The sequence below is a fragment of the Callithrix jacchus genome, chromosome 2, assembly GCF_049354715.1.
Source record: "Callithrix jacchus isolate 240 chromosome 2, calJac240_pri, whole genome shotgun sequence".
In the NCBI taxonomy this organism is placed as follows: Eukaryota; Metazoa; Chordata; class Mammalia; order Primates; family Cebidae; genus Callithrix; species Callithrix jacchus.
In genome coordinates, this window is record NC_133503.1 from 82683909 (window position 1) to 82699983 (window position 16075).

Below are 16075 nucleotides of genomic sequence, written 5' to 3' on the forward strand. Positions count from 1 at the left end.
GCATCACTTGAATTTGGTTACTGTTAGGATACACAAATCAAAATAGCATATAAGACAATTCATATTTAAGTCAAAAAAATTTTTGGCCTGACTCTATGAATTTATGAAATTGTGTAAAGCAAGGAAAAGGCATTTAAAAAATGTCTCTGGCCTGGGCGAGGTGGCTCACGCTTGTAGGTGGATTGCTTGAGCCCAGGAGTTTGAGACCAGCCTGGGCAACATGGGGAAAAACTGTCCCTATTAAAAATACAAAAATATTTAGGTGTGGTGGTGTGCACCTATAGTTCCAGCTACTTGGGAGGCTGAGGCGACAGGATGGCTTGGGAGGCAGAGGTTGCAGTAAGCTGAGATTGTGCCACTGTACTCCAGCCTGGGTGATGATAAAATGAGACCCTGTCTGGAAAAATAACACGTCTCTGAGTTGGTTTCAAGGAATTGCATAAATGAATACCTGGGAAATGCTTTGGAGTATTGTGGAGTATATATAGGAAGGCATCTTAAATGTTTACCAAGTTTGAGAGGTCAACAATAATAATAATAGCATTTTCAGTTCATGGAAGATTGGTAATTTCTGTTCACCAAACTAGCATGTATTTAATTATATTATAGATTAAAATATCAGAGTGCATGGAAATAGTACTAAAACTGGTAATCTTTTTAAGATTACACACGTTTTGGAGGGAAAAATATATGGTGGATTACTGTGGCCATTCAGCATCTGAAACCCCTACTTTAGGAGAATTCCCTACATTTATAACCTGGGTGGCAGAGGCATAAAAGTCCCAGATGCCTGCTTTCCCTTGCTTGGTAGTTAGTATGCAGGCATATAAACTGATTTCACCATTCGGATCTAGCTGCACCAGATTTTCACCTGGAAGCTAGTAAAGAAAAACAAAACAAATGGTAGTATCTGCAAAGCAAAAACAATAACCAAACCTAGGGATGATGGAGCTCTCTCTCACTTTGGATGAGCCAACTGTAATGGTTGTTGGGAAACAAAGTTCCAGGTAGAGAACTTGTAGCCAGGCTGTCGGGATGGCAGTTGTGAGTTCTGACTCCCTGCGGAGAACCACTACTCTTTTCAATTAACTTATCTAATTAGAAAAAAGCTAATCACTATTCAATATACAAAATCTGTAGAATATACAAAATCTGTAGAATCTGTATGTATGTGTGTATATACACACACATAGGTTTTGTTTTTAAAATTGGGATCATACCCTAGTTTTATGTCTTTTAATCCAGTTTTCGATCTTTTCTATGCTTTTCTTCGACCATGCAATTCTAAATAACTACATCATTTAACTATTCTTCTACTGAATATTTAGACTCTTGAATATTTTGCTGTCAGAAGTTTCAAAGAATACTCTTGTAAATAAACTTTACTATACCTCTAATTGTTGCTTTAGGATAAATTCTTAGATTGCAGATTACTAAAACTCAGTGAAATCTGAGTCCTTTTAATTCTCTTCATACGGTTATAAAATTGTTCCCCAGAGATAGCTGACAGACTCTTGAACCACCAATGTGTTTTGAATATAAAGCACTGGCACTGAACTTTAATAAAACTGCAATGTCAGACATGAAAATATTTTTAAAACTAATGACTATAGTAGCTGTTATGAGAGCATGCTACTGTCCTGACATGGCTATGTGCTTTAAAGACGTCATCACATCGATTGATTGAAGGAGTGAGTCAGGGTCTCGCTCTGTCACCCAGGCTAGAGTGTAATGGCATGAGCATGGCTCACTGCAGCCTCAATCTCCCAGGCTTAAGCAATTCTCCTGGGTAGATGGGACTATAGGCATGCATCACCACACCTGGCTAATTTATTTTTACTTTTAGTGGAAATGGGATCTGGCTACATTGTCCAGGCCGATCTCAAACTCGTGAGGTCAAGCAATCCTCCCGCCTTGGCCTCCCAGAGTGCTGGGATTACAAGTATGAGCCACTGCACCTGGCCGACATTACCACAATGAATCCTCACACTGAAACTTTTTACTGGTACTTTCAACCTCATCAATAAAATGGGGTGACATGGCCAAATGTTTTGCTGAAGGTCACATAACTCATGAAATGTAGACTGAGGAATCAAGCATTGTCTTTTTTTTTTTTTTGACTTGAAAGTTCATTTTATTTTCTCTAAACCATTGTAACCCAAGAACTTAAATCCTTTTATCAGTTTTGAAGTGAGTACTTGGGAGGAAGGAAGTATAAGGGAGTTGGAAGCAGTGGAGGTCAGATGGAGAAAGAGTTAAAAAGCATAGTAAGTCTTGGTTAAAAGAATTTACGAATGGACAAAACACAGTGTTAGCAGGGTGTTTCAACCGATGAGTATTTATTCAAAGCCAGAGGTGCACCAGGCACAGCTGTCCACTAGGGTAACAGATACAAACCATGTAACCAATTCACTCATTAGCTTATCTGATTAAGTAAAATACATTTCATAGAAATGGTTATCAAATGCGTTGCAGATAGAAACAGAATATTCTTTATACTTACAGGATCTTATAATACCCTAAACAATTATTAATAAAAACCAGCCAACCCATACAGTAAATAGCAAACCACCAGTTATTTTATTTTAGTCAGCAAAGGAGAAAAACATACAAATCTCATGCTGAAATAGATTTTAGCATTACTGAATGCTGAATACAGACATCCTGTTTCAAAACTACTAACATAATCCACTTACAATCTTAAAACTTCAGTGTTTTTTATCCTGCATTAAATCACTATGATATCTTTTGGCTTAAAAATTAGGTTTGGTTTCAAAAATAAGTTTAATTTAGTACTTCAGTCACATGCCTCACAGATTCTTGAACAGGACTGGGCAAGAATCAGTCCAATTAACTATTAGTTACAGCAAGAAAGCAAAACATAAACAGAATGTTTAATCCACCTTGCTTGATATTCTTACCAAAATTGAATTGAGAAATTAAGATACACAGGTGATTTAAACCAGAACATAACAGCAGAACTGAAAGAAAAGACAAAATGTAGATGTTACTTGTTTGAAGCAAAGCTGTCCATTTAGGGCCATTTATTGCGTTTTTGAGACTCATGACTAATTCCTGAAAAGACCACATTGAGTTTGTGGATATACGATGTATCCTTTAGTTTGAACGTCGTTATGAGGGATGTAAGGGTGAGGCAAGAGGGTGGGAAGGACTAAAAAGGCACAGGGTGGAGTGTTTGCTGATGCCATCATGGTAATTATCCAACAGAGAATCCGTTGGGGGCGCTTCCTGAGACCTCCAGAGATGGATCTATTTTCCTCAGGCAGCAGCAGCAGCAAAAACTTCCTCAGAGAGGCAAGGTCAACTTTTATTGCACAAGAACCAAAATTATTTCCCTCCCCCATTTTCTGAGCTGGAGACCTCCACATGCAATGTCTGGATTCTCATCCATTTGCGCCTCTGACCAGCAGAGCGCGCTCAAACAAAACGCCTCGGGATGCACTTTCTTCAAAGGGAAACATGAGGTATACTGATGGCTCAAGCAATCTGGTCAGTCACCATTCTCAAGCAGCTTCTGTAAGTTATTCTGTATCTTGAAATAAAAGAAAAGAACCTCCTATTATTAAATAGAATGCAGTATATTAAGGGCATATTTGCTATAGTCTATATGGTGTTCTAGATTATTTCACCTACACAAGGGTTAAATTTAGGTGAGGCAAATAGATGCTTTTTCATAAACTAGAACTGTTTGACAATCCACTTTCTTTGAGACAGGGGCTGGCTCTGTCACCCAGGATGGAGTGTGGTGACATGGTCATGGCTCACTTCAGCCCTGACTTCCTGAGCTCAAATCCTCCTCCCACCTCAGCCTCCCAAGTAGCTAGGCCTTCAGGTGTACACCATCATGCCTGGTTAATTTTTGTACTTTTTGTATAGACAAAGTTTCATCATGTTTCTCAGGCTGATGTAGAACTCCTGGGCTTAAGTGATCCTCCTGCCTCAGCCTCCCAAGGTGTTGGGATTACAGGTGTCAGCCACCATGTATGGCTGACAATCCAATTTAAAATGAGAAAACAGAGGGCTTAAAAGAATGGTGAAAAGATGAAAATGTCAGTAGAGACTGAGATAAATGAGATGGAAGAAAAAGAACAAGGAACCGGCAACACCAGTGTGACCCAAATGCATTCGAAGACAATGGGAAATTGGGCTTTACAGAGCCCATTTGATGGTTTTAATCAGAGAAGTGCACATAATCATGTTGAACACTCCTGTTATTCCAATTACATATTATTGTTTTACATTTCCAAAAGGTTGTGGATTTCACAGGGACAGAGACCACTCATGCCAGATGTTTGGATCTTAAGATGGGTCCAATGCTAGACATCAAAAGTGTTCTCAGTAAATGACTATTGAATAAAGGCACTTTTAAGAATTCAGATCAAGAAATTCTCAACAACCAGCTCTGTGATGGGATCAAAAGAAAGAACATATTGTTTTGGAGGGGAACAGTCTGTGATGTACTATGGGTGTTCTCAGGTGAGGGACGAGGAAGGGGATCCGATATGTAAGTGCCAGGAATGGCATGCCTGCTCCTGAGCCACGCAACACCACAGAGACATGCTTTGCCCCTGAAACTGAGGGTCACAGAGCCGAAGGAGCGGATGAATTATGTGGGTAGTAAGCGGTAGAACACGGATAAGAACAATGGTCTGACTCCAAAATTTATGCTCTCTCTGCTCTGCTGTTCCACCATTAATTTCACTTCCAGAAGTAAGAAAAATAAGTCTTCTTTCATTGCCTTCTTCCTCCACTTTCCTGCTTTGTTTCTTCCTCACCTATCCCTGAAGACCAAGGATAAATGGACAAACAGGAGTGGGAGGTAGAAAAAGGAATAAAAAAGAACCGACATCCAAAATGACACACACACAGAAAAGCCAAAAGTCAAACAAAGGAGGGAAATCAGCAATGTATAGAGGAAGACCCAAATGGCCAATAAATATATAAGATGTTCAGCCTCAGTCCTAATTAGGAAAATACAAGTAAAAACCATAATGAGATCCAACTTTACACTATCTGACTGGTAGTGGGAGGCCTGAGTGGGTTAGGATGGTGCCCGTGGGAAGAAACTTTGAGGAGACATTTGAAGACACAGTTCACTGCATTTGCCAACTAGTCAATCAGTGGCAGGTGAAAAGGAGGAGTTAAAAATGCTTCTTAGATTTCCAATGAGGATGACTGAAAGAGCAGTGATGCCATGAACAGAAATAGGGAAGTTATAAGCAGGGAAAGATCATGAGGCTTAGACATCACCGGCCCCTGAAGACGAGAAGCAACTGCTGGTATGGAATATAAAGGGCTGAGCCACGTCTCAGACCTCCGCAGCCTGGGGCTGCTATTTCACAGGCAGGCTGTGCTGTGCTAGTGCCCAACTGCCTCGGAGGAGAAGTGCAGACAAATCGAAAAGAGCACGGGTGTGGCCTGGTACCTCTTTTTTATTACTTAGATTCTTTTGAGCAATGTGTGCAACTTATAACTTTTTAGAACATCAGCATGTGCATTTTAACCCCAAATCCACTTTTTACCGAATCAGTTTCTCCTTTGAGACAAAGGTGGTTTACACTGGTGCTCCCGTAAGCCTCCCTGGCCTCCCTGCTAGGTTGTCTGAACCCTGCACAAGACCTGCAGCTGTTGGCCTGCTGTGAACAAGCCCTTCTGTTTTGAGTTCCCTGATTACAGAATGTGCTGTCCTGGCCAGGCCTGGCGGGAGAGTGGAAAGAAACACAAAAGAAGGCGGCAGGATCCCGTGTGTTTCTGATCCAAAGAAGATCATTGGTCTGTCAGAGTGAACAAAATTGAAAATACCATTCCATTCTCTGGGTTGCATGAAAGTCAAACGTTTGTAAGCATTTCCTTACCAAAAAAAATTGTTTATCTTTAATTCTCAGAACCTAATGTTTTAGAAAGGAAAAGAAGCTAACCCATAGCTTCTCTAGGTTGATTTTGGATGTAAAGAACTTTCCACATAGAATGATTCAATATGAATCCTCTGACCTGACTTTGCTTAAAACATAAGTTTGGAAACTCCTTTGCTCTCAATACTTCAGCTGTTAAATACTAGATAACATTTAGTTTAGAAAAACGAAGATAATTTTACTCATTTGTATTTAATATGAAGAAATATGTCTTCCCAAGTAAGCATAACTACTATTATGTAAAGTTACCAAGTACTGGGGGTGAGAGCAGTTCTAATTGAACACTGGATTCTTCACTCTAAACCTTTCCTGAAGGATTAGGGTAAGAACAAAGTAGTTAATCAGATAAAGGAGAAGAAAATAAGACATGTAAATCAGGTTCAACTTCTGGGAGATTTCTGGCATGACTATTTTCTTCTTCAGCTCACCCTCCTGCTCCCTTGTAAGAACGCCACAAGCCAAGGACAGATTTGCCCTAGTTTGGATTGTAGATGCTTCCAGGACAAGGTTCATCTGTGGCCTTATCAACAAGGCCTAAGGCTGAATTCTGAGGAACAGTGAAGCAGAGAGCTTCTAAGCACAATTTTGCAACCCTGGTTTAGGTTCTAGATCTGCTGACTTTATTTATAGTTGTATATTTTATTTATATTTATATATTTTTATAAATATATTTAAAAAGTTATATAATTTATTTCTATTCATATATTTTTCTTTTAATACTCTCTCAGCAGAATCATATCTGCTGCTTTTCTAGGTGTGTCGCCTTGAGCAAGCTAATTTGAAACTTGGATTCTTCCCCTATTAGAGAGAGAACAATGCTGCCTATCTTCCACGGTTCTGATAGGGCTTACACTCAATATTTTATGTATGGGAACAATCAGCCTGGGTGGAGTTGGGGCTGCACTTTCTGACCAAGTCAGTGGTTGGTCTGCAGTTCGCTCCTTACCGTGTCCCTACACTGAGCCCCGATGTCAGTGGTCACTTACCGTTGGGCCCTGTGCTATAAAGTTAATATCTATAAAGCTAATCAAGGAGGAAAACCAAAAACCCACAAGATGATGTACTCCAAGGAAAATGAGATTCAAACCTATTTATTTGTGGAAATAAAAAATATTCTTCCACATTTACTATGAAAACCCCTTGGCCAGGTTTGATCCTGTAGGTTTACTGCGGCACACTAATGGCATTTGAGTGTGTAATCCTTGACCTAACGAGGTCAAGGCAGTCAGTGGGCACTATGGTGACTGCCCCCATACACAGGAAAGAAATAGGTCACCTTTTCTAATTTCACTATGTTAGCTGTAAGCTCTTGACAGAGAACCTCCACATTGAATTGTACTTGTGACCTCAGGCCGGATGGTGCTGTCTGTCTGTAAGAAAAAAGAGAAAAAGTATTACGGACAGTGATGACAAGGAAAGAAGTGGAATGAACACATTTAAAATTTATTTGAACAGAAAATTGGTTTAGAATAGAAGAGAGTGACCATTTCATTTGTTAATATTAGACAAAGCCCTGCAGTAGTCTGCAACTCCAGGCTAGATGTTTAGGGAACTGATTCCTAAAAGCTCATCTAGAAACCTCTTAAGTGGTATTTGTTTAAGTGGATATGGTGTGTTTTGGCTTCCAAACAAAAATCAGGCAATTATTTTCAAGCACGTGGTTTCTTAGAACCCTTTTATTAACCCCTATTATCCTCTCTATCTCCACTAGAGCATAAACTTACAAGAATCATTGTGCTTTTCAGTTATTTATACTAGAACTTTAAAAGTTTAGGAATGTCTTTATCTAGTTAATCAAATGTCCACTGAAATATGAGACTTTTGTAGTTCCTTCTTTGAGACTTATCATACAACTATAATTGCCCTTGTCTTTTAATCGGACAGATGTAATCAATGTTTACTGCCTGAATATTTATGGCATAGGCTCTTACTCTGGGGTCCACTGAAATCCTAAAGCAGCTAACACTGGAAAATCTGGAGCTGCACATATATTTTCTGGAAAGATGGTCTAAAGCTATTTTTCAGACTTTTGTGTTAAGGTTAAGAACCATGGTCTGTATTGTTTCTATATTTCTTGGTTGTGATTTGATTATATATATACACGTATGTGTATATCTTTACATATACATATGTAAAGATACAGTATCATTCTGTTGCCTAGGCTGGAGGAGTGCAATGGCACAATCGTGGTTCACTGCAGCCTCATACTCCTGGGCAAAAGGGATCCTCCCGCCTCAGCCTCCCAAGTAGCTAGGGCTACACAGGTACGCGTCACTACGGCTGGCAATCATCTTACGCAGTATTATGGGTGTCCACAATGGAGGTTAGCAGCCCCAACCGCTCCTCCAGGGTATTAATTCTATATCTCATGTAGAAGGTCGAGATGATAAGTGCACAGACACTGGAAAGGGATGAAAGAGAAACATGTTCATTAGGTTAATGGCCAGGATCTGATGTTCATAAAACAACTAGGGCCAATGTGGTAAACTCAAGGCAAGGCATTTTCCAAAATAACTTGGTAAAGAGACTTTAAAAACGTCCTTTTTAAACTGGCTGATGCTTGTCATAAAACTTACAGCTAGAAGAGACTTAAAACCCTCTAGCCCAAGTCCCTCAATTTGTAGATAATGGCCATTCTAATAGCATTGGTCAGAGCCAGATCGAAGTTGGAGTACCAAGCCAGTGTACTACTGACCTCTGCTAGAACAGCCTGGGCAGACAGTCCCCAGCCGTGTGCTCTGGTGACTCCCTGCTTTATCTGGAAACTAGACTGGGCATGTCTTCCTTGGTTGTGAGGAACAGCCTAGAACTGGGTCAGGCTGTTTGCAGAAGAACAATTGGTTACAAACGAGAAGTTAAAAAAGTCAATGCCTATATTTTTGGTAAAGGGGATGAGGATAACATTTTCAAGTTGTGTTGGCCCCTATTTAGGGGACATGGGACAGATGGCAAAACAAAATTATAGCTACATGGAAGGAATAGGTTCTAGTGTTGAATACCACTGTGGAATGACTAAGTTAACAATGATACAGTTTCAAATAGCTACAAGGATACTGAATGTTCTCAACACGAAGAAATAATAAGGGTGATGGATATGCTAATTATCTGGATCTGATCGGTATACATTATGTATATCAAAACATCACTGTGTACTCCATAAATATGTACAATGATTATATGTCAACTAAAAAAATAAATCACAAGGGTAAAGATGCTTCATAATTCACAGAGAAATTTCCCAACGAATGGTACCTACTCAGAACTTAGTCCTCTGCGGGGTTTGGCATAACCATGAAAATGTGACTTAAGCCTAAGGAAAAAAAGCCGCAGTAGGAGACAGAAACTGTCAAAGAAAAGATGTGGGTTACATTTCAGACAACTGAGATTTACAGTGGCTCTATGCAATGTGAAGAGATTATTCCTTTAGAGAATGGAATCATTTTCTTAAGGCATTCACGGTAAATTCACGTGCTTACACAATTGCGTAGAATATAAGAATATGGTGAAGCATCAGACACTTCTGAGACTTGACTTTATGTAAGATTCCAACAGTTTCTGACTGACCTGTTGGGAAGAAAACAAAAAGCAACTGTTTAAAACCATAACACTTCTTTGATCCAGCAATATCCCCGTGGGGTACTTGAGAGAAGTAATTATTCCCAGGTAAAAGAAATCAGAGAAAGTATCAACTGAAGCCTCCCAGCTGTGATTTTAACCAGGAGTTACAATTCCTTCCAACACATTTCACTGAATACATACCTCTCCATAGCGTTCTTGGTGTCAAGCATTGTGTTGGAGTCAATGGTAAACAATATAACAATATCCTTGCTCTCTTACCAGTATAGCTGGTTATTAGAATAAGTAGTAAGTAAGAAACTTGAGTTATACTGGAAAATTTTTTGCTTTTTTGAGACAGTCACTTTGTTTCCTAGGTGATGGAAGCGTGATCACAGCTCACTGCAGCCTTGAACTCCTGGACTCAAGCAATCCTCCTGCATCAGCCTCCCAAGAAGCTGGAACTACCAGTGTGTACCACACCCAGCTGATTTTTAAATTTTTTGTAGAGATGGGGTCTTACTATGCTGCCCAGGTTGGTCTTGAAGTCCTTGGACTAAGCAATCTTCCCACCTCGGCCTCCCAAAGTGTTGGGATTACAGTTCCAGAAATTTTTGACACATAATCTCATGTATTCAGAATCATGGGGTGACCTCCATGAAAGCTGTTCACTTTTATATACCTTACTGTAAGCATGGAACTGGGTACTGTCTGCTAAATGAATAAGTGAATTAATATGCAAACACCTATAATACAAATGGAGGAAAGGGAATGGGAAAAGCAGTCATAAGGTGAAACACAGGGGCCCTTTAAAAGTTACAGATAGGCCCAGTGTGGTGGCTCATGCCTGTAATCCCTGCACTTTGGGAGGCCAGGTGGGTGGTTCACTAGAGGTCAAGAGTTAGAGACCAGCCTGACCAACATGGTGAAACCCTGTCTCTACTAAAAATACAAAAAGTAGCCAGGCGTGGTGGCATGCACCTGTAATCCCAGCTACTGAGGAGACCGAGGCACGAGAATAGCTTGAACCCAAGAGGCGGAGGTTGCAGTGAGCCGAGATCGGGTCATTGCACTACAGCCTGGGTGACAGAGCAAGACTCTGTCTATTAAAAAAAAAATCGTTACAAATAGACATCTCCAACCCTTCTCAAAAAAAAAAACCCCTAAAACCTTCATTCCTTACCGTGTGCAGGGAGACTCTTGGCTTTTCCTTCGGGTACTCTGTTCACGTGGGCATCTGCCCGAGTTGGCTTTGCTTCTCCCTTGGAGACATTCAGAACTGTTTGGGATTCTGTCACATGGAAATCTAAGCCAAAATGGAGCTGGGTAAGTTTTCTCTCCAATGTATTTAAAAACAGGATTAACCACCAAGTAAATCAATCCCTTAAATATGCATAATGGTCAAGAATATGAATGGATCTTCTCACAAGTTAGTTGTGGTGGCTGGGGGTGAAATTGAATGCTTAAGCAAATAAGTAATAAAGTGGTTTAAGGATAGTCTTTCATTTTCCAACCAACTCACATGGATGATTCAGCTGTAACAACTGACAATATTATTGAAGAGGGAAGAAAATATTATGTTTCTCTCTCACCACCCCAATATTAAGTCTATTTAAGAAACCTCTGTTAAATGTGCATAAAAACGTGTATTTTTCCTCCATTTGTATTATTAGGTCTTTGCATATTAAAGAAATGAATTTTTAACACACAGGCAATTCTTTTCCCTTGAATGCTCAAGGCACCCTTTCTACAGACCCCATTTCTGATTTCTAACTAGGGAAGACTATTTTTTTTTTTATGGGTCAGGGTGGGGATGTTTTGTGGGGAATTAAATTTTAGTCAAAACAATTTCCCAAACCTCGAGAGTTCTCAGATTCAGGAGTCTGAGAACCAGAACTGCTGTATCCTTCCATGTCTTGCATTCTTTGTTGAACTACTCCATCCAGATCTGAGAATTCATCATTGAAATCCTGAAAGGAAACAGTGAAATAAAGACAGGCCTATTTTCCCTTAATAAACAGGCCTTTGTAACTCCCAGCCCTTTCACCTAGGCCTGACCTATGAAACACGGAATAGATGGAGAGATTATCCCGTCCGACTGGGGTTTTCCCACAGATCACTGAGTGGTTACTGAAACATTTTTTTTGGTGGTTAAAATTCAGTCAACAAATAGTGGCCAAGTTGTTTGAAACAACAAATGTCTAGAAAAAAACCCAGGATGCAGATGATTGAGAAGCTTCCAGTGTGAAGCTAAAGAGGTTTCATTGGCACTTTGTAATAAGAAAAACTGATTACTATAGACATATACAAGAGAAAAAAGCAGAGAGAAAGCTCTAAATCCAAGTTTAAATATATAGACAGAAATATTACTAAATTATAATTTTTTAAAAAGTGTTGGAAACAGAAAAGGAAAAATGGCTTTAGCAAATTAGACCCTAAAAGTAAAATTTAAGCTCTTTTTCTTCCTTCAACTAAATCAGAACAGTGTGAGTAATAGTACATTTACATTTTAGACTGATGATGGAGGAGTAAGGGAAAAAGCACAGACGTTCTACTTTGTATTCTATTGGTTCCCCAACGTGCTTTAAGAACTGAAGAGACAAATGGTGTCATTAAAATGTCCTGGCGAAGGTACAATTAGGCTGAGCTTCTAACAATTTAGTCAGCTGCCAAATGAAGAGACTCATCTTGTAAGCAAATTACCAACCTTTCACCTCGAACTGGCTGTTTTTTGTTCATCTCAACACTCATTTCAACTTCATACAAGCATTTATAGAAGGAACATTGAAAAGTCTTCAATTTAATGATTTCTTGAATGCCTATCTTGTATCAGGCAGTATGCAAAGCTCCTTACATACATGATTGCATTTAATCTTCACAGCTACATCATGAAGCTGGCATTTTAATGGATGAAGAAACTTAGTCAAAGCAGTTAAAGAGCTTGCCTGATGATATAACCTGGCTGGGTGGAGCCCAGATTTTACATCAGGTTTGTTGGATTCCAAATCATATGTGTTACATTGTATTTTGTACTGCTTCCCACTACTGTTTTTCAAGGTAGATTTTTAAGACATTGAGATAAAATTCACATAACATAAAATCCACCATTTAAAATTATGTAATTCAGTGGTGTTTAGAATATTCACAATGTTGTGCACCCGTGACCACAATCTTATTCCGGAATATTTCCATCACCCCCAAAGAAAGCTCATACCCATTAGCAATCACTCTCAATTTCTCCCTCACCCCATTCCCTGGCAAGGAATAGTTTACTTTCTATCCTTATGGCTTGCCTGCTCTGGCCATTTCCTATAAAGGGAATCATATAGTATGTGGCCTTTTGAGTCTGGCTTCTTTCACTTAGCATACTGCTTTCAAGGTCCATCTATATTGCAGCATGTATCAGTACTTCATTTCCTTTTTATGGCTGAATAATACCCCATTGTATAGGTATATCACATTAAAAAAATCCATTAATCAGTTGATGGACATTAGGGTTTTCCCCAACTCTTGGCTATTTTGAGTAACATTATTAACATTATCGTACAAGTATTTGTGTGAACACGCTTTCAATCCCATTACTTATAAACTGCTCTCAAGAAAAGATTTGTTGGAGATATTCAAACCAGGAGCTCATATTGTTTCATTAAAGTTGAATATTTATAATCATTTGACATGATTGGAACTCTCTTGGGAAAACCTTATAACCATTATGGGTACAAATCTTATACAGAGGGAGCTACTTCCCACTGGAGATTTACTCTACAGTTTACAAAGTCTAAGGGAATCAATCAAACAATCGCCACCTGTCACTTGGGCGTTATAGCTTTCTTTTCTTTCTTTCTTTCTTTCTTTCTTTTTTTTTTTTACAGTTAATTCTGAGCCTGTCTCGTCTTCTCTTCTAAGTTGTGAAGTCTCTGAAGGCAAGAAATAGTTTTAATTTTTCCTGGTATCCTATAGTGTGCACTAGCATGGTGCCCTGAACACAGAAAACATTTAAGGATTTGTGGGATGACTCAGTCCTACCTCAAACAGAGTTGTGAATCCCTCTAAGCCAATATTGACAAGCAAACAGAGCAAGACTTTATGCATGCCTTCACTCACCAAGATAGCCTACTAAGCGTTTATTTCCTTTTGTAGGACAACTCTTCTATTACTTGCAAAAAGTTTATGGCTACTGTGGTTTCCTCTTCTTTAAGACAGGTGTATCCTGTTTCTTCAATTGTGCCTCAAATATTTTGGTCCTAAGCTCTTCCCACACCTCAGTTATGGTGTAAGCACAGGTGTAATTGGGGGATATATTCCCTTTCTTTTTCATTTAGATAGTTTTGTATGCGACTTACCAGAGGCAGAGATGAAGGGCGGTCTTCTCGGAAACTGTTTTCAGTAGAAGATGGATTGGGACTATTACCAACACTTGTATTCTGAAATCATTGGAACAAAATGAAAAACCAGATCAACTATGAAACCATAAGAAATACAGAAGAGAGACAGTAATTGAGGCTCAAGGACATCATACTCACTTCTAAGTGTCCACACACAGATCTTAGTAGTTTGTAAGTTGAATCTCTGGAGAGCAGAGAGACAAATATGTACTGAAAAACAAAACAGAATAATTATGAAGAGATATTCCTGATGAGAAGTGAGTTCAGAGTTCAGAAAAGTATCTGTATACAGCTTTTCATTTTCAAGCAACGTAGACCTCTCTTTGGTCTATATTCTCATTCCTTTCACCCAAACATTCCATTTTTATTCCATTCCTGGAATAAAGTAAATGTATTCTCCCACAGAAGCAACAAAACCCTCAAACCCAGTTTAAGAGTAATAAATAAAGGCAGGGCAAAATGAAGGCTCCAAAACCCTAACATTGGTGCCTCAAACAAGCCCAGAGAAGAAAAGGCCTGAACATTAAGAAAAGGCTGGTGACATTCACCAGATCGCCTGTAAAATCTCTCTCCCTCTGTTTTTGTTTTTAAGGGTATTTAACAATTCCCAAGGGCCTGCTTTCACTGCTCTGACCTAGATTTCCACTGAAAACTTCCCAGTGTCTCTAACAGGCTAGCTCTCTTTCATGCTACTTGCAGATTCTTCCTTGTACAAATATGGAGATTTTCTAGTGGAGACTTATAAGTGAGCTATGGGAAAGGAGTAAAATCAAAGCTAGACAAAACACGAGAAGACAAACGACATCAGGAAAAATGATTTTACCATAAACAATACATTCAGAAAATATAAAAACCTACTTTTTTCTCCATCTATTTATGCCATAGAGTGTTTTCAGACCTCCTTTCCATGAGTTTGTGATTATCCTTCTCATTCACCAATGAGGGAACCTGACTTATTTCAAAGCAAGAACTGTATTAATAAAAGTAATTAATATTGTGGGTTCTGGCGTCAGGCAGATCCAGTTGCAAATGCTGGCTCTGACACGTACTAAGTGGGTGACATTGGGAAAATTGCTCAACCCTTCTAACTTTCAGTTATCTTAACAAGTCATCCATTACAGGGTGTTAGCACTGAACAAATGAGAAAATATAAAAAAAGCATTAGTGCATGCCTGACAAGAAGGAAATACTGATGCCTGTTGACTATTAGTATTAAAAAAAAATCACCAAATAGATTTTAACATATTTTCTAGCTTATCAGAATGGTCTCTTTCATCTTTCCTTTTTTCTTCTTCTCTCCATAGTTTTCTAGTATGGTTAGAAAGGAAATCTATTGCCAGTCATGGTGGTTCATGCCTGTAATCCCAGCACTTTGAGAGGCTGGGGAGGGAGAATCACTTGAGCCCAGGAGTTTGAGACCAGCCCTGAAAACATAGCAAGATCCCATCTCTATTAAAAAAAGAAAAAAACAGAAATGAAATCTATACAATGTAGATTTTATGCTTCACAGAAATAATAGGTAAAAGATGTTTTAAAATTTCATGTGAAAAGTAACCAGACCACTCTCCTTTTCTTGCCAAGTTGAAATACACACCACTTTAGTGCAAATTTTTCTGATTGTATATGTCTTAGGTAGCCCAATAGTCAATTCAGCCCTAGAATTTCTGTATAGGAGGTAGCTCAGGCAACCTGGTAGTAAAGAAGGTCTAAAAATGGATCCCACACCTGCAGTTGCAGAGCAGGTGCAAGTTGTATTTATCTGGAAGGGCTCTGGGGAGATATTGATTGAGGTTATGGAAAGGCTGGCTACCGCCACACCAGGGACTCCTCACTATCATCCTGCCTACCTCCCCCTGTCAGTAAAATAGTGGTTGTTGTTGCTCTTGTTCTTTATAAATATTTATTCCTTTTTTGAGACAGGGTCTTACTCAGTCACCCAGGCTGGGGTGCAGTGATGCTCGATCTCAGCTCACTGCAACCTCTGCCTCCCAGGCTCAAGCAATCCTCCCACCTCAGCCTCCTGAGTAGCTGAGACCACAGGTGTGTGCCACCACACCTGGTTAATTTTTGTATTTTTTGAAGAGACAGTTTTCGTCATGTTGCCCAGGCTGATACTGAACTCCTGAACTTAAGCCATCTGCCTGCCTGGGCCTCCCAAAGTGCTGGGATTACAGGTGTGAGCCATCATGTCTGGATTTGTTT

The 16075-nt window shown here is 39.4% G+C and overlaps 1 protein-coding gene across 22 annotated transcripts in view; it reads right to left on the bottom strand.

Annotated features, from left to right (window-relative positions):
* Nucleotides 1–2322: 2322 nt before the first annotated feature.
* The window catches only part of GRAMD2B (GRAM domain containing 2B), a 135618-nt gene continuing 121865 nt past the window's right edge, over nt 2323–16075 (bottom strand). For 7 of the 22 annotated variants that reach the window (XM_054252002.2, XM_078364974.1, XM_054252003.2 and 4 more), the window contains 9 exons: nt 14012–14083; nt 13832–13912; nt 11347–11458; nt 10672–10794; nt 9410–9497; nt 9190–9276; nt 8230–8334; nt 7210–7303; nt 2323–3553 (listed from right to left, as the gene is read on the bottom strand). In XM_054252002.2, coding sequence (XP_054107977.1) covers nt 3512–3553; nt 7210–7303; nt 8230–8334; nt 9190–9276; nt 9410–9497; nt 10672–10794; nt 11347–11458; nt 13832–13912; nt 14012–14083 — 804 coding nt within the window. In that variant the 3' untranslated portion in view covers nt 2323–3511. Of the gene's footprint in view, nt 3554–7209; nt 7304–8229; nt 8335–8628; nt 9277–9409; nt 9498–10671; nt 10795–11346; nt 11459–13831; nt 13913–14011; nt 14084–16075 lie in introns of all 22 variants that reach the window. The other 15 variants (XM_078364976.1, XM_054252006.2, XM_008991601.5 and 12 more) reach the window with 4 other exon arrangements.